We start from the raw sequence: 18,476 nt of genomic DNA, 5'->3' as shown, positions 1-18,476 counted from the left end.
GGCGAATGTGGTGCCAATCTTCAAAAAGGGCTCTAGGTCTTCCCCAGGAAACTATAGACCGGTAAGTTTAACGTGCATTGTGGGTAAATTGTTTGAAGGACTTATAAGGGATTACATACAGGAATACATAGGGGATAATTGTATTATAAGTGATAGCCAGCATGGGTTTACTAAGGATAGAAGTTGTCAAACCAATCTAATTTGCTTTTATGAAGAGGTGAGTAGAAGCCTTGACAGAGGAATGGCTGTGGATATAGTGTTTCTGGATTTTGCTAAAGCATTTGATACTGTCCCTCATAGACGTCTGACAGGTAAGTTAAGGTCTTTGGGTTTGGAAATTTTAGTTTGTAACTGGATTGAACACTGGCTCATGGATCGTACCCAGAGAGTGGTGGTCAATGATTCGTACTCTGATTGGTCCCCGGTTATTAGTGGTGTACCCCAAGGTTCAGTACTGGGCCCGCTGTTGTTTAATTTATTTATCAATGATATAGAGGATGGTATTAACAGCTCTGTTTCTATCTTTGCAGATGACACCAAGCTTTGTAGCACAGTACAGTCTATAGAGGATGTGCATAAGTTACAAGATGACTTGGATAGACTAAGTGTCTGGGCATCCACTTGGCAAATGAGGTTCAATGTGGATAAATGTAAAGTTATGCATCTGGGTACTAATAACCTGCATGCATCGTATGTCTTAGGGGGGATTAAACTGGCAGAGTCACTGGTAGAGAAGGATCTGGGTGTACTTGTAGATCACAGACTACAGAATAGCATGCAATGTCAGGCTGCTGCTTCCAAAGCCGGCAGGATATTGTCATGTATCAAAAGAGGCATGGACTCAAGGGACAGGGACATAATACTCCCCCTTTATAAAGCATTGGTACGGCCTCACCTGGAATATGCTGTTCAGTTTTGGTCACCTGTCCATAAAAGGGACACTGCGGAGTTGGAAAGGGTGCAGAGACGCGCGACTAAACTAATATGGGGCATGGAACATCTTAGCTATGAGGAGCGATTAAAGGAGTTACAATTGTTTAGTCTTGAGAAGAGACGTTTAAGGGGGGATATGATAAACGTATATAAGTATATTAATGCCCCATACAAAAAATATGGAGAAAAACTGTTCCAGGTTAAACCCCCCCAAAGGACGAGGGGGCACTCCCTCCGTCTGGAGAAAAAAAAAGTTTAGTCTCAAGGGGCGACACGCCTTCTTTACCGTGAGGACTGTGAATTTATGGAACGGTCTACCTCAGGAACTGGTCACAGCAGGAACAATTAACAGCTTTAAAACAGGATTAGATACATTCCTGGAACAAAATAAGATTAATGCTTATGAAGAAATATAAAATCTCATCCCTTCCCCAATATCGCGCCACACCCCTACCCCTTAATTCCCTGGTTGAACTTGATGGACATATGTCTTTTTTCGACCGTACTAACTATGTAACTATGTAACTATGTAACTATATATAGGGGGAGATTTATCAAAACCTGTGTAAATGAAGAGTGGTGCAATTACCTATAGCAACCAATCTGATCACTTCATCACTCTTCCTCTACACAGGTTTTGATAAATCTCCCCCATATAGTGTTGATAAGCTCTGTACCGCCTGACCCTTCTTGGATAGTTGCCAGGAGCAACAGGTGATAACAAACAATCAATCAATCATTCAATACAGGTATTACTGTATTTTCTATTTGTAAATATAGTGATAGAAGAGAGGAGCACCACTCCAGCAGCGTCAGGATGATGTGGGTGCAGGCGGGCCCAATCGCAGCCCAGGTCACAGGCAGCAGTAGTAGTGACCAAAATAAAGTGTCCCACAGCACTCCAGTTAGATGAAATTCAAAGGTGATTTATTTTCTCATATGTGGCAAGCAACCACATATGAGAAAATAAATACAGCCTTGTATAAGTATTCACCACCGGACTTCTTGTCAATGTTTGCTCCTGTTACAAACTGGAATTGAAAGAGACTTTTACCATTTGATCAACATAACATAAGAGGGCAAAATACCTGTTATTGTGACATGATCAATATTGAGAACAAAAAAGTTGGATGCATAAGTCAATATGTTTCTACCAGCTTTGCACAGTAGAGATTTAAATGTTTGGCCATTCTTCTTGGCAAAATTGAGACCGTATGGGAACAGCAATTTTCAAGTATTGCCATAGATTCTTAATTGGATTTAGGTCTGGGCTTTGACTGGGCCATTTTAGGATATTAACATGCTTTGATCTAAAGACTAGACTGGACGCGTTTCAGGGTACTAATGAACTGATAAAAGAGCCCTTCCTCAGTAGTGGCGTCACGCCACACCCCCTCCATTCATTTCTAAGGCAGGACCCCCGCGATCGGACATCTCATCCCCTATCCTTTGGAGAGGGGATGTTTTTTGGCACAGTACCCCTTTAATTGCAGACATATGGATCCTATTTACTAATTATAGGATTTGCAAATGTGACCTGTGAAGGCAATTAGTTGCACAAGATCTTTGTTAGGGGGTCCACAGAAAGGGGGTGAATACATATGCACTAAACACTTTTCAGATTTTATTAATAAAATTTTTTTAAATCTAAGTAACCCCCCGCCCCCCCCCCCCCCCCCCCTCTTCTTCCCACACACAAACACTCTACTAATTAATACACTTCTTGTGTTGGTCTATTACATAAAATTGCAATAAGATAAAGTTTACTCTGTGGTTATACCATGACAAAATGTATAAAAGTCCGAGGGTGGGGGGGGGGGAGTGCTTTCATTTTGACATTTTTTAAATTTTAAAACAATACAACATTTTTCACTTAACCTAACAAATTTAGAGTAAGAGAAACATATGGCATTCATTATTTCTCCATAGACAAATGGCAAAATAAGGATAACAACATTGTTGCCCAATAGTTGTAAATGTCTTGCCGGCAGTCGGTATCTGCCGGTATACTTTCACTCCCAGCACTCACCACCATGTCTCTAACTGTGCACCGCTTTCCCTGCCATATGGCTCAGGCTACCTCTTCCCATTCTCCCCCTGCTTCCTCTGCTGCTGCAGTTTCTGGTCTGGCATGTAGCATGTGTGTGACCTCTCTGCTACTTAAAAGAGCTAGTGCATGAACTTCTAATGTGCCCTCTGCCTATACATGCCTGTCACTACATATTTAAGGCTGCTTCGCCTGTGCCAGTGCAATAGTGTGTTTTTTACCATAGCAAAGGTGTGATTGTTCTCCTGACATTGTTTCTTCCTGATCCTTGTGCACTACGCTGATTCTCCTGTTCTTGACCTGGACTGCAGACTCTGAGCCTGTGCCAGCTGCCATGACTCTTCTGCCTGAACCTGACTCCCATACTTGTGAAACCTGATACAACTCACCTGCCTAAATCAGACTCCTCTACCTGACCACCAGCCTAATACCCAAACCAGCACTAGACTTGCCTCTGCCTGTTTCCCCTGTATTTTACACCAGGGCTGTTTGACCAACCACTACCAACACTGCGACCACTCTTGGGGTAGCAACCTGGGACTCTCTAGCAACTAAGGTCAGCTTCCACATCCTGTAGTGTGATAAAGAATGAAAACCTAGAGGTTACTTTGACTTTGTCGACCCAAAGTCAAACTGGTTGGGTAGCAGAGCATGTCCAAGCCGTTGGGGCATTACAGTCAATAGTGCTGTTTTAAAGAGGTTGTATCACTCAAAAACCTCATAGGAGGGTCTTTCCCTGCTCTGGATTCTCCTCTATTGACTAGATTATAGAAGCCCTAACAAAGAGCAACCTAAGCTCTCATAAAATCTACATCTCCCCTACAATCAGGGCCGGATTAACGTAGGGGCGGATGGAGCATCAGCTCCAGGCCCCTGCGTTAAAATAGGCCCAGCAGCCCGCACAGACTGACCGGCGCCCGCAACAATAAAGCCTCAAACTCCCGGAACGAAAGTTTGCGGTATGTGAAATTTGTATTGCCCGACGCCCGGGACATGCAGTTCCGGGCGCCGGGCAGGTAACTTCTTCAGGCATTTAACCATGCTTCAGGCGAGCAGCGCTAAATGCCGGAAGACTTCACTTACCCCGCCCTCCTCCGCGTCTCCGGTTGGCCGGCCTGAGTCTGATGAGGGATGTCGCGCATGTGACGTCCCTCCGCATACCCGCGCAAGACGTCAGTGACGTCACTTGTCAGGCCGCCGGCGGAGAGGAGAAGCGCAGCGCATGACAGGTAAGTGTGTCTATGTGTGTGTGTGTCTGTCTGTGTATGTCTGCCTGTGTGTGTGTGTGTGTGTATGTCTGTCTGTCTGTCTGTGTGTGTGTCTGTGTCTTTGTGTGTACGTTTGTGTGTATATATGTGGGGGGACGACATTACTACCTAATGTGGGGAGCCTGCTACTACCTAATGTGGGGAGCCTGCTACTACCTAATGTGGGGAACCTGCTACTACCTAATGTGGGGAGCCTGCTACTACCTAATGTGGGGAGCCTGCTACTACCTAACGTGGGGAACCTGCTACTACCTAATGTGGGGACACTGCTACTACCTAATGTGGGGAACCTGCTACTACCTAATGTGGGGAACCTGTTACCAACTAATGTGGGGAACCTGCTACCAACTAATGTGGGGAACCTGCTACTACCTAATGTGGGGAGCCTGCTCCTACCTAATGTGGGGAACCTGCTCCTACCTAATGTGGGGAACCTGCTCCTATCTAATGTGGGGAACCTGCCACTACCTAATGTGGGGAACCTGCCACTACCTAATGTGGGGAACCTTCTAGTACCTAATGTGGGGAACCTGCTACTACCTAATGTGGGGAGCCTGCTACTACCTAATGTGGGGAACCTGCTACTACAAAATGTTGGGAACCTGCTACTACCTAATGTGGGGAACCTGCTACTACCTAATGTGGGGAGCCTGCTACTACCTAATGTGGGGAGCCTGCTACTACCTAATGTGGGGAACCTGCTACTACCTAATGTGGGGAACCTGCTACTACCTAATGTGGGGAACCTGCTTCTACCTAATGTGGCGAGCCTGCTACTACCTAATGTGGGGAGCCTGCTACTACCTAATGTGGGGAACCTGCTACTACCTAATGTGGGGAACCTGCTACTACCTAATGTGGGAAAAGTGCTACTACCTAATGTGGGGAAACTGCTACTACCTAATGTAGGGAAACTGCTACTACCTAATGTGGGGAACTACCTAATATGTGTATATATGTGGGGGGACGACATTACTACCTAATGTGGGGAGCCTGCTACTACCTAATGTGGGGAGCCTGCTACTACCTAATGTGGGGAACCTGCTACTACCTAATGTGAGGAGCCTGCTACTACCTAATGTGGGGAGCCTGCTACTACCTAACGTGGGGAACCTGCTACTACCTAATGTGGGGACACTGCTACTACCTAATGTGGGGAACCTGCTACTACCTAATGTGGGGAACCTGTTACCAACTAATGTGGGGAACCTGCTACCAACTAATGTGGGGAACCTGCTACTACCTAATGTGGGGAGCCTGGACCTTCCTAATGTGGGGAACCTGCTCCTACCTAATGTGGGGAACCTGCTCCTATCTAATGTGGGGAACCTGCCACTACCTAATGTGGGGAACCTGCCACTACCTAATGTGGGGAACCTTCTACTACCTAATGTGGGGAACCTGCTACTACCTAATGTGGGGAGCCTGCTACTACCTAATGTGGGGAACCTGCTACTACCTAATGTTGGGAACCTGCTACTACCTAATGTGGGGAACCTGCTACTACCTAATGTGGGGAGCCTGCTACTACCTAATGTGGGGAGCCTGCTACTACCTAATGTGGGGAACCTGCTACTACCTAATGTGGGGAACCTGCTACTACCTAATGTGGGGAACCTGCTTCTACCTAATGTGGGGAGCCTGCTACTACCTAATGTGGGGAGCCTGCTACTACCTAATGTGGGGAACCTGCTACTACCTAATGTGGGGAACCTGCTACTACCTAATGTGGGAAAAGTGCTACTACCTAATGTGGGGAAACTGCTACTACCTAATGTAGGGAAACTGCTACTACCTAATGTGGGGAACATGCTACCTACCTAATATGGGGAAACCGCTACCTTCCTAATGTGGGGAAACCGCTACCTTGCTAATGTGGGGAAACTGCTGCCTGCCGAATGCTCCCCCCCAGAAGTAGCACCCCCATCATCCATAAGCTCATGCTATTACCACACAGGGGAAGGGGGAATGGGGGGTGGGGGTTGCTGGTAGATGATGGTGGTGCTACTTCTGGTGGGGGGTGTTGCTGATGGATGATGAGGGGCGCATGATGGGGGCATTATACGTAAGGGGCGCATGATGGGGGCATTATATGTAAGGGGCACATGCGACCCAGCCTCACCCAGCTGCTACCTCCAGTGGCCCCCAGATCATTTGAGTTTGAGACCCCTGCTCTATCACCTCCGTGCTGCCAGTGGCAGATCCAGGGAGGGGCAATGGGGCAATTGCCCCCTGAGATTGTTGCCCCCTCCTGTACTATAGCATGGTGGAGCGGGAGCTGTCAGCTGTCCTGCTCCACCATTCCCTCACATTTCTCACATGCTGCTGCATTCTTCCAGTGTGAGCCGCGGAGATGCCATCCACGGCAGGCCGACACGATGACGTCACATCATTGCGCTGGTGTCTGGAGATCACCTCCCCGCAGCTCTCACACTGCAAGAACGGAGCAGCGTGTGAGAAATGTGACAGCTGGAGAGAGGTGCTCGGGCGCCGTATGGTACAGGGGAATTATTAAAACTTGGGGGAGGGTGGCGGTGTGAATACACAGAAAAGGGCAAATTATAAGTGAGGGGCACATAACAGGGTGGCATTATATGTGAGGGGCACTGGACAGGGGGGCATTATATGTGAGGGGCACAGGACAGGGGGTATTATATGTGATGGGCACAGAACAGGGGGCATTATTTGTGAGGGGCACATGTCAGAAGGCATTATATGTGAGGCCCCCCCTGTCATGTGCCCATATAATGCACCTATAATGCCCCCCTGACATTTGCCCCTTACTTATAATGCCCCCTGTCCTGTGCCCCTCACATATAATGCCCCCTGAGGGGGCAGGACATGGGGCATTATATGTGAGGGGAACATGTATATACTTTGATAAAAAGGCCAATCACAATCTTCAGCACCAGGCCCATGATGCTCTTAATCCGGCCCTGCCTACAATGAACCCTGCAGAGGTGACATATGGCCAGTAACATGTATTTCGATGCAATTACTGTATGTGTGTGTGTGAGCGCAAGAGCCACATAACAAAAAAGTAAACGTAATGATGTGTCACAGTTGAGAAAAGTGTGCATCACTGCTATGTTCTTACCTTTGAATTTCAGTATTACATAGCAATACTTAAAACAATATATATATATATATATATATATATATATATATGTATATATATATATATATATATATATATATATATATAAATATTTAGTTTGTCTTCTTCTAAAGAAAATATTTTAAGTCTTTTTATGCTAAGGACAAGTATCCCCACTCACAAGCTGTTCATTCGGTTCATTATCATGCACTGCAGCTAACAATAGATATCAGCATCATCACACCCAAGGTAATGAATTGGACAGAAAACATCAGAGGTTATACTGAGAATAAAGACTGTGATATATTACCAACATATTGTGCTCTACCATATTCCAAGCCCTTGGTCTGAGCATTAACACAGGAGCCTCAGAGACTGGAGGTAAACCTGCAGATAAAAAGTAAAACATTGCAAATCTAAATAACCCTTCATAATCATCTGGATTCATTTTCCTGCAGCAATCTGGTATACATTTCATCTTCATTACCTGGTATCTTGTTATGAACAACTTGGCAGACATTAAAAATCCCTTTGATCTGATTGTAGAATGTTGGACAGTTACCGTCATCAAAATCCACCTAAATGGCCAAAAGCGACTTACAAGTGGAACATATTTTACAGCAGTACAGAACTACTGTCAGTGATTTTATTCTTTAACTTTAATAAAAATACAATAAAAAAATAAGGTAAAAATGTAAGTATTCCATGTAATATAGATGACACCTCTTTGGAGGTCCAGAAGCCACTGTTTCATGGCAAAAGTTGTTATTTTTACCTGTATTCCTTCAGCAGAGGACATTAATGCTCTATGGAATCGTTCCGTTTGGTATGGTGCTGTATCTCCTATATCCACATGTCTGTTCTGAAGTCTGCGGGGAACAGCTGCTACTCTCCACTTTGTGTCATTTCTTATATGTGCAGTGTCCAGTGGAAAATTAGGATAACTATTAGTTAAGTCAAGCTCAACTTTTCGTGCAGCTCGATTCCACAAAATCTGTAAACATTTAACAAAAATTTACATTTACAAAGTTTTTTGCTTTGTAACCAGATGCAAAACCTGAAGCTCCTAGGGACCCAGGCCCAGTACAGTATCTATAGTAATAACAGTTCAAAATATAGGGCGGCACTTGGACTAGCGTGGTGCACAAGGATAGAAATAATAGGAATAATGTAATGAATCCCGGCACTCACTTATCTTCAAGCAATGTAGATTTATTCATGCAAGACGCATTTCGGCGGTAAGCCTTTTTCAATTGCAGACATATCTGCAATTGAAAAAGGCTTACCGCCAAAACGCGTCTTGCGTGAATAAATCTACATTGCTTGAAGATAAGTGAGTGCCGGGATTCATTACATTATTCCAGTATCTATAGTAGGCTGGTCACCTACCATGTGCTTCCAGGACTGTTGCACACTGCGCTCCGGCCGCAAGCACCAGCCATGGGCGCAGTGTCCTCTGTCCCCGACCAATGGCGGGGCCGGGATTCGCATCGCGGGACGCGCCCGCATGCGAATCCCCGCCCGTCACTCACCACATCCCACTCCTGCAGCTCTCTCTCTCAGCTCCGGCGCACGTGTCCCCTTCCCTTAGGGCGCGCGCGCCAGAGCTCTGAAATTTAAAGGGCCAGTGCCCCCATAATCGGTGAATACACCTGACACCACATTATAAGTTGTTGCACCTCCCACACTTCCCTGCCGGATCTTCAGTGCCTATTACCTGAGAGAAAGCGTATTGCCTGTTTTGCCATCCCCGTGTATCCAGACCTTCCTGCTACTTTTTTTGACTACGAACCTTTGCCGCCTGCCTTGACCTTCTGCTACATTGACTACACTACAGCTTCCTCCTTCGGTACCTCGCCTTGCCCAGTAACCAGTGCGGTCGAGCCGTGTCAGGGGTAGCGACCTGGGTGTCGCGTGCTGCAGCAAGCCCATCCTGCCTTGCGGCGGGCTCTGGTGAGGACCAGCGGCACCTAGACTCCGCTCCCCTATACGGTCTGAGTCATCAGCTACACAGGTAGAGGATCCACATCCAGCTCCGTTACAGTAAGATCCGGCCATGGATCCCACTGGGGTTCCTCTGCCTGACAACACGGATCTTGCTTCTATCGTGGTGCTTCAGTCACAGCAGTTGGCCCAGCAGGCACAGCAGCTGAACCAGCTATCCGCCATGATGCAGCGGTTGCTATCAGCTCAGCAGCAACCGCCACAGCCTCCTCCAGCTCCAGTACAGTCTCCCGCTGCTGCAGTCTCCTCCGGAACCAAACTCCATTTATCGCTTCCAGAGAAGTTTGAGGTGGATCCCAAGTCCTGTTGTGTTTTCGTGACCCAGTGCTCCAGGCACATTGAACTCATGGCGGACCAGTTCTCCACGGAACGAGCAAAGGTGGCCTTCGTCATCAGTCTCCTATCTGGTAGGGCCTTGGCCTGGGCAACTCCGCTGTGGGATCGCAGTGATGCTATCACTACCAATCTCCAGGCATTCCTGATGGAATTTTGCATTGTCTTCGAAGAACCTGCTCGAGCTTCCTCCGCTGAGACGGCTTTGCTGAGTCTTTCTCAGGGCAACTCCACTGTGGGCGAGTATACCATCTGGTCCCAGAACCTGGCGTCAGAGTTGTATTGGAATAAGGAAGCTCTCTGCACTACTTTCAAGAGGGTATTATCAAGTCAAATTAAGGATGTCCTCGCTGCCCAGGAATTGCCATCTAACTTGAAATAACTTATACAATTGGCATCCCGGATTGATATCCGTTTCTCTGAGTAACAAGAGGAACTACAACAAGAAAGGGAATCTGCACAACCTCGGCGCTTTCCTCGTCTGGCACCAGTCCACAGTCATAGGGAAACGCTCGCACCTATAGTTCGTGGGAGAGGCCTCCCTAGGTGTGAATTGCACCTCTCCACTGTTACGCCTAGCGCTCCGGGTCCCCGCTCCTCCCCGGAGCGCTCACGGCGTCTTTCTCCCTGCAGCTCCCCGGTCAGTCCCGCTGACCGGGAGCGCTGCACTGTCATGGCCGTCGGGGATGCGATTCGCACAGCGGGACGCGCCCGCTCGCGAATCGCATCCCAGGTCACTTACCCGTCCCGGTCCCCTGCTGTCATGTGCTGGCGCGCGCGGCTCCGCTCTCTAGGGCGCGCGCGCGCCAGCTCTCTGACACTTAAAGGGCCAGTGCACCAATGATTGGTGCCTGGCCCAATTAGCTTAATTGGCTTCCACCTGCTCCCTGGCTATATCTGATCTCCTCCCATGCACTCCCTTGCCGGATCTTGTTGCCTTGTGCCAGTGAAAGCGTTTAGTGTGTCCATAGCCTGTGTACCTGAACTTCTGCTATCCATCCTGACTACGAACCTTGCCGCCTGCCCCCGACCTTCTGCTACGTCTGACCTTGCCTCTGCCTTGTCCTTCTGTCCCACGCCTTCTCAGCAGTCAGTGAGGTTGAGCCGTTGCTAGTGGATACGACCTGGTTGCTACTGCCGCAGCAAGACCATCCCGCTTTGCGGCGGGCTCTGGTGAAAACCAGTAGCCTCTTAGAACCGGTCCACTAGCACGGTCCACGCCAATCCCTCGCTGACACAGCGGATCCACAACCCGTAAGCCGAATCGTGACATCCACGCTTAAATTTGACGGTCCAGCTCTTTTTTCCTTCTAAAGAGATCATCTCCATTCTGGCTTTCCTGGACTCTGGCTCAGTGGGAAACTTTATTGATGCCTCCTTGGTGCATAGGTATCATCTACCAGTGTCCCGCCTCTTAAAACCACTGTACATCTCTATGGTCTATGGACAAAGACAGGGACTGTACCGTGCTATGTCGCACAGAACCATTGTCTATGCAAGTCGAAATCTCCCATAGGGAGAACTTGTCTTTCTACGTTCTCCCACATTGTACTTCTCCTCTCTTGCTTGGCCTGCCGTGGTTACAACTCCATGCTCCACAGTTTCATTCGCTGGGGCCCGTACTGCAACAACCACTGTATTCATATACGTGTGACCAAGTTGAAATCTTCGTCTAGTACTCTGCCCGGTTTACCTTTGTTCCTCCAGGAAACCCAGGCCATGTCAACTTACATCCAGGAGAACCTTCAGAAGGGATTCATCAGGAAATCCTCTTCTCCTGTGGGAGCCCGGTTCTTCATTGTGGAAAAAAAAGATGGGTTGTTGCGTCCTTGCATCGACTACCGAGGACTGAATAAAATGAGAGTAAAAAACCATTATACCCTTCCTTTAATCTCGGAGTTGTTTGATCGTCTGCAAGGTGACAGGATTCTCTTCAAACTGGATCTTCGTGGTGCCTATAACTTGATTCATATAAGAGAAGGGGACGAGTGGAAGACTGCGTTTACGGACATTTTGAGATGGACATTTTGAGTACCTTGTAATGCCATTCGGACTATGTAATGCTCCAGCAGTCTTCCAGGAGTTTGTCAATTACATTTTCCGGGACCTTCTCTACTCCTGTGTCGTTGTCTATTTGGATGACATTCTCATCTATTCGCCCCATACTCCACACTCATCGTCTCCATCTCCGTCAAGTTTTACAACGTCTCTGAGATAACCAACTCTCTCTTGAAAAAAAACTGTCTTCCGTTTCTGGGGTATATTGTTACCAGTCAAGGACTACAAATGGATCCTAACAAATAATCCGCTGTACTGGAGTGGCCTCAACCTTCTGGTCTGAAAGCGATTCAGCGCTTTCATGGCTTTGCCAATTATTACCGGCAGTTTATTCCCCACTATTCCCCCTTGGTTGCCCCCATCGTAGCTCTTACCAAAAAAACTGCCAATTCGAAGGTCTGGACTCCAGAGGCCGAAGAAGCCTTCAAGCACTTAAAGTCTGCTTTCGCTTTTGCTCCGGTGTTGTCAAGACTTGATCCGGACAAGCCATTTACTTTAGAGGTAAATGCATCTTCAGTTGGTGCAGGAGCAGTCTTGACACAAAGATCTTCCAAGGTCAAGATTTTTCTCTAAGACTTTCTCTCCAGCGGAGAGAAATTATACTATAGGAGATCGTGAGCCCCTGGCTATTAAGTTGGCCTTGGAAGAATGGCGACATCTCTTAGAGGGCTCAGTGCATCCAATAACCATCTATACGGATCACAAGAACTTTCTCTATCTTCAGTCTACCCATTGTCTCAACCCTCAACAGACTCGCTGGTCCCTGTTCTTCTCCAGGTTTAACTTTTTCATTCATTTACGTCCAGCAGAGAAAAATCTTTGGGCTGACGCTCTATCAAGATCTTCTGAAGTACAAGACCCGGAATCCCATCTTCAACATATTGTTCTTCCTGATCGTCTTATTTACGCAGCACCAGCAAGTATTCAGCATCTGCCCCCTGGGTAGACTTATGTATCTCCTTGTCTGAATTTCCAAATCTTGAAATGGGGTCATTCCTCTCTGTTGGCTGGTTACGCCGGTATCCGTAAATCCTTGCAACTAATATCCCGACAGTATTGGTGACCCACTCTGAAACGGGATGTCATAGACTTTGTTTGTGTCTGCTCAGTCTGTGCCCGGGACAAAACACCACGTGCCAAGCCTGCTGGTCTTCTACACCCTTTACCTGTCCCTGACCTGCCCTGGACTAACATTGCAATGGACTTCATTACAGACCTTACTTCTTCTAGCGGCAATACGGTCATCTGGGTTGTTGTGGACCGATTTTCTAAAATGGCTCATTTTGTGCCCTTGCCTGGTTTACCATCTGCACCTCAACTAGCTAAACTGTTCCTTTCCCATATCTTCTGTCTCCATGGATTACCAACAGATATTGTCTCTGACCGGGGAGTCCAGTTCATTTCCAAATTCTGGAGGGCACTCTGCTGACATGTTAAGTTGGATTTCTCCTCTGCCTATCATCCCCAATCTAATGGTCAAATTGAGAGGGTGAATCAGGTCTTAGGAGATTACCTTTGCCACTTTGTTTCTGCCCGCCAAGACGAATGGGCCGATCTACAACCATAGGGATAAAGAATCCACATGAACTTCACCCTTCTTTGTAGTTTATGGACTTCATCCTCGTCCACCTTTACCCTTGTCTTCTCCCTTCGGTGTCCATATGGCTGATGAACTTGTACGGAACTTCACCTCCATCTGGAAGAAGACTCGTCTCTCACTTCCACTTCTTCGTTCCATGACCCGTATGAAATCTCAAGCGGACAAGAAAAGGCGTCCTCCCGAATACTCACCCGGGGACAAAGTGTGGCTGTCATCTAAATTTATCCGCTTCAAAGTACCCTTTTATAAACTGGGTCCACGCTATTTAGGTCCTTTCAAAGTCAAGAAACGCCTAAATCCAGTGGCTTATTCTCTTCATCTGCCTTCCTCCCTTTGGATCCCAAATTCTTTTCACGTCTCCCTCTTGAAACCCGTCATCTATAACCGCTTCTCTAAAAAGGAAATTTTTCCTACTCCCAGCTCTGGTACCTCTGATGTATATTCTGTCAAGGAAATTCTGGACTCCAAACTCATCAGAGGAAAACGTTTCTTTCTTGTAGATTGGGAGGGGTTCGGACCAGAGAAGAGGTCTTGGGAACCACAGGATGACATCCTTGATCAGGATCTTCTCATAAGGTTCTTGAGCCGTAAAAGGAGGTGGAGACCAAAGGGGGAAGGGGTACTGCTACACAAGCACCGGCCATGAGCGCAGCGTCCCTCTGTCCCCGACCACCGGCGGGGCCGGGATTCGCATCGCGGGACGTGCCCGCATGCGAATCCCGTCCCGTTACTCACCACGTCCCGCTCCTGCAACTCTCTCTATCAGCTCCCTGTCCCTTAGGGCGCTCGTGCCGGAGCTCTGAAATTTAAAGGACCAGTGCGCCCATAATCAGTGAATACACCTGACACCACATTATAAGTTGTTGCACCTCCCACACTTCCCTGCCGGATCTTCAGTGCCTATTTCCTGAGAGAAAGCGTTCCCTATTGCCTGTTTTGCTATACCCGTGTATCCAGACCTTCCAGCTACGTTTTTTGACTACGAACCTTTGCCGCCTGCCTTGACCTTCTGCTACATTGACTAATCTACAGCTTCCTCCTTCGGTACCACGCCTTGCCCAGTTACCTGTGTGGTCGAGCTATGTCAGGGGTAGCGACCTGGGTGTCCATCCTGCCTTGCGGCGGGCTCTGGTGAAGACCAGCGGCACTTTAAACTCCGCTCCCCAATATTTCAATATCTTTCCTCTATATAGCTACATCTTTGATATCCACTGTGTTGGCAGGCAAGGAGAAGTATGGAACCACATAGATTTTTTTATTTGGTTATAGAAATTATGTATGTGCAAGCTCCAAACATCTCATAAAAATGCACACTGAAATCCATGGGAAAATAGGTAAAGGTGCCTGTACAACACCATTGGATTCATAAACCAATCTCATATCTGACCTCATATCCTGTCTTTATTTCCTGTCCTCATATCTCAACCTCATATCCTGTCCTTAATGAAGAGATTGTGGTTGAAGGACCTGTAATATGGGTGTATTGGGCAAAATTGTGTTTTCAGCCTTGAGGCAAAACAAAAAAAATGGGCTGAAAAGAGGGGGTGGGCTTGCAGAAGGGACATGGCTTGCAAGCTGGACCAACATACTCACCAAATGCTGAGTGAAGCTTGTGGAGTAAGGTACTAGAAGTCCAATAGACATGCATTAGACTTTAGACAAAAACCCTGAACCCACAAATGGGGGGGAGGTTAGGGTTAATTTACTTATCAAATATTTTTAGTTGACATATAAGTAATGTGTACCAAGTTTCATCTAAGTATTTCCAGCCGTTTATAAGTGATGCTGGAACATATATACATACACACATATACACACATGCATTGAGTTTTAGATAGATTGATAAATAAATAGATAGATAGATATAGAAGATAGAAGCAGCACATCCTTCAAAGGAAAAGCTTAGGCGGGTACACGCAGGTATAGGATCGTGGCAGGGCAATCCAGACTTGATAAATTATTGATAAATGCAGCACACCAAAAGAGTCCATCTCTGCACCATGGAATAAACCGCACTTTATTGGACTCTTTTGGTGTGCTGCATTTATCTACAATTTAGATAGATAGATAGAAAGATATAAATAGATAGAAAGATAGAGATATATGAATACATATGTGGTAGTAACATAGGCAAAATTGCTCACCTTGTCAACTTTATTATTAAATGTAGAAGTGAGCTGAGCTAGAAAATGAATGGCATCAGGAGTGAGAAGTGCATTGAACTCTTCTTCCAGGCCAAATGGAGCGTCACTTAGTTCCACATTATACATTTCCTAGAATACAGTTTGTATTATCCATATTATAATTTTCTGTATTATAATTTAGAGCATTTATACCACTTTCATTTACTGTATAGTTACATTGGTCTCTGTAAAAGATACATGTTTAGAAGATATACAAGAACATCTTGTAGCACAATCACAATGTTACGTTATGCGCTCCGGCCGCACATGCTGGCCGTGAGCACATGGTCTCCCTACCTGCTGCTGCTGGCGAGGCTGGGACTCGCATCGCGGGACGTGGCTGCATGTGAGCCCCAGTCCATCACTCACCTGGTGCTTCTCCTGCCACAGCCTCTGCCTCACTGCTTTAAGATTTAAAGGGCCAGTGCGCTCATTAGTGTGATTCACCTGTGGCTCATTTATATATTCCTCCACCCTCCTCACTCCCCTGCTGGATCTTTGTTGCCTTGAGCCTGAGAGAAAGCATTCCTGTTTCTGCCTTGCTGTGTATCTAATCCTTCGCTTTGTGACTCCATCTTGCTTCTCTGCCGCCTGCCTATTGACCTCCTGCTACGTCCTGACTACGCAACCGTGCCACCTGCCCTGAACTTCTGCTATCCAGACTACGAGCTTCCATATCCCTCCTGTGCCTCGCATCTCCTCAGCCGCCTGTGTGGTCTAGCCGTGCTAGGGGTAGCGACCTGGGTGCCACCTGCGGCAGCAAGTTCATCCAGCTTTGCGGCGGGCGCTGGTGAAAACCAGCGGCACCTTAGACTCCTCTCCCTGGTACGGTCCAAGTCATCTGCCACACAGGTCTAGAGGATCCACATCCACCGGGGTTCCTGTCTTCTGAAACGTGAGTGTTACACACAATAGAAAAGAAAACACTGTTAACAATTTTAGACATTGATTAATTCCAATTTTAAAGGGGTTATCCAGGAATCGAAAAACACCAGGTTGGGTGTGGTATTGGCTCCATTTGGCTCCATTCACTTGGCACCATTCACTTCAATGGAACTGAGCTGCAGAACCACACCCAACCTGTAGACAGACAGGGAGCTGTTTTTGAAAGAAGAAAAGCTCAGTTTTTCGATTCCTGGATAACCCCTTTAATGTCAAAGAGGTGGAAAAGGAATCATGTTAAGAAGATTACAGCCTAAAACTTAGGACTCATATTCATATTTCTGCATGACAATACATAATATTAATGACTCAGCAGTTATTTTCTAACCAAACCACCATGTAACATATCAGGCCATGCTCTCATTGTGATCTGGCACATAAACTTACTTACCAATTAGATGGGACATCAGCGAGATTCTAAATGACTAAAAAATTGTTGTATGCTCTTCCCATCTATACTGCTGCTGCAGCTGCCCAGGACCATATTAAGTGTGTGTGGAATTTGGAGCTGTTCATTTATCAAGGCTCCTAAACTAACACAAGCCCTCTACGAATGCAAGAAAAACTCCAAGTGTGAGAAGAGTCCTTTTGCGCTTTTTTTAATTTAGATCAGGAGTGTTTCTAGGGTATTAAATGAATAAGGGGAAGGCAAAAACAATATTACCAACAAAAAGTTATAAAATATAAAGGCCTTATACAAATAAGAATATTGCTAAGTGTACCATAAATGGTACCAAACAAAACAGCCACAACATGACCATTTCTATAACCATTACTGCTGCATATAGCCATTAAAGGGGTACTCGGCCCCTAGACATCTTACCCCTATCCCCTGGGAACCCCCGCAATCTTTCCTGCAGCACCCTGTAATCTCTCCTGCTGCACGGAGCGAATTTCGCTCTGTGACTTATAACGGGCGATACAGAGGCTGGAGTATTGTGATGTCACGCCCCCGCCCCCTCGTGCTGTCACACCCCACCCCCTCAATACAAGTCTGTGGGAGTGGGCGTGACAGCCGCCACACACCCTCCCATAGACTTCCATTGAGGGGGCGTGGTCGTGATCTCACGAGCGGGCGGGGCCATGACGTCACGATACATTGGCCCAGGTATCGTCCGTCATCAGGCACAGAGCGAAGTTCGCTCTGTGCAGCAGATGACATGGGGTGCAGCAGGAGCGATCATGGGGGTTCACAGCGGCACCCCCACGATCAGACATCTTATCCCCTATCCTTTGTATAGGGGATAAGATGTCTAGGAGCAGAGTACCCCTTTAATACTACCATACAGTTACCAAATAAAATCCAATATACAAAAAAAAAATTGTTACCATACTGCTCCTGTCTTCACAGACAGCTCCATATATACCTCGCAGACAGCTTATGCCCCTCATTCACATGAAATTATCTTTGCCATTATGAGGGGAGCAGAGCTGCTATCTGCGTTTCCCCCTTCACACAGACAGCTACTTATCTCCCTTTTGCTTCTTATGTCCCCTCATGTAGATTACTTGTTAAGCTTAAGAACCCCTGTTCTAACAGACAGCCTCTTAAACCCTCTTTCACAGAGCACTTCTTGTGTCCCCTCTCACACTTCTCCCCCTCATACAAACTGCTTCTCATGCTCCCTACAGACTGCTTTTCATGTCACCTCCACACAGACAGCTCTTGCCCACACAGACCTCTCATGCTTCTTTACACTCCTTTCAGAATGCTTATGACCCCCTCAACCCCTATTTCTCTAACAATCCCTCTCACAGACTGTTCCCCTTCTCACAGACTGCTTTTTCCCTCCACACAGATTGCCGACTGTGCCTCCTTAGGCTCCATGGTTTGTTGCAAAAAACTTTCTTTAGGCCTCTCATTAATGGGGGGGTCTAGACCCCTAGAACCACCCCATAAGTGCACCACTGAATATTTGCTAACATTATAAGATGTTAAACACCTATACACAGAGCAATATACTTACAGTATCTTATATAAATAAGTACACCCGTCACATGTTTGTAAATA

The 18,476-nt window shown here is 46.8% G+C and overlaps 1 protein-coding gene across 9 annotated transcripts in view; it reads right to left on the bottom strand.

The window, feature by feature from the left end:
- LOC130360585 (malate synthase-like) overlaps positions 1-18,476 on the bottom strand; it is an 87,813-nt gene that overhangs the window by 40,661 nt on the left and 28,676 nt on the right. For 6 of the 9 annotated variants that reach the window (XR_008890740.1, XM_056563150.1, XM_056563120.1 and 3 more), the window contains 4 exons: positions 15,485-15,613; positions 8,121-8,339; positions 7,833-7,923; positions 7,656-7,732 (listed from right to left, as the gene is read on the bottom strand). Coding sequence is in view for 8 of the 9 variants with exons in the window: in XM_056563120.1 (XP_056419095.1) it covers positions 7,656-7,732; positions 7,833-7,923; positions 8,121-8,339; positions 15,485-15,613 (516 nt within the window). In the remaining variant the exon portion in view is untranslated. Of the gene's footprint in view, positions 1-7,655; positions 7,733-7,832; positions 7,924-8,120; positions 8,340-15,484; positions 15,614-16,263; positions 17,087-18,476 lie in introns of all 9 variants that reach the window. The other 3 variants (XM_056563137.1, XM_056563144.1, XM_056563160.1) reach the window with 3 other exon arrangements.

The sequence above is a fragment of the Hyla sarda genome, chromosome 1, assembly GCF_029499605.1.
Source record: "Hyla sarda isolate aHylSar1 chromosome 1, aHylSar1.hap1, whole genome shotgun sequence".
Taxonomy (NCBI): domain Eukaryota; kingdom Metazoa; phylum Chordata; class Amphibia; order Anura; family Hylidae; genus Hyla; species Hyla sarda.
Note: the sequence above shows the minus strand (reverse complement) of the source record. Positions and strands in the feature narration are given on the sequence as shown.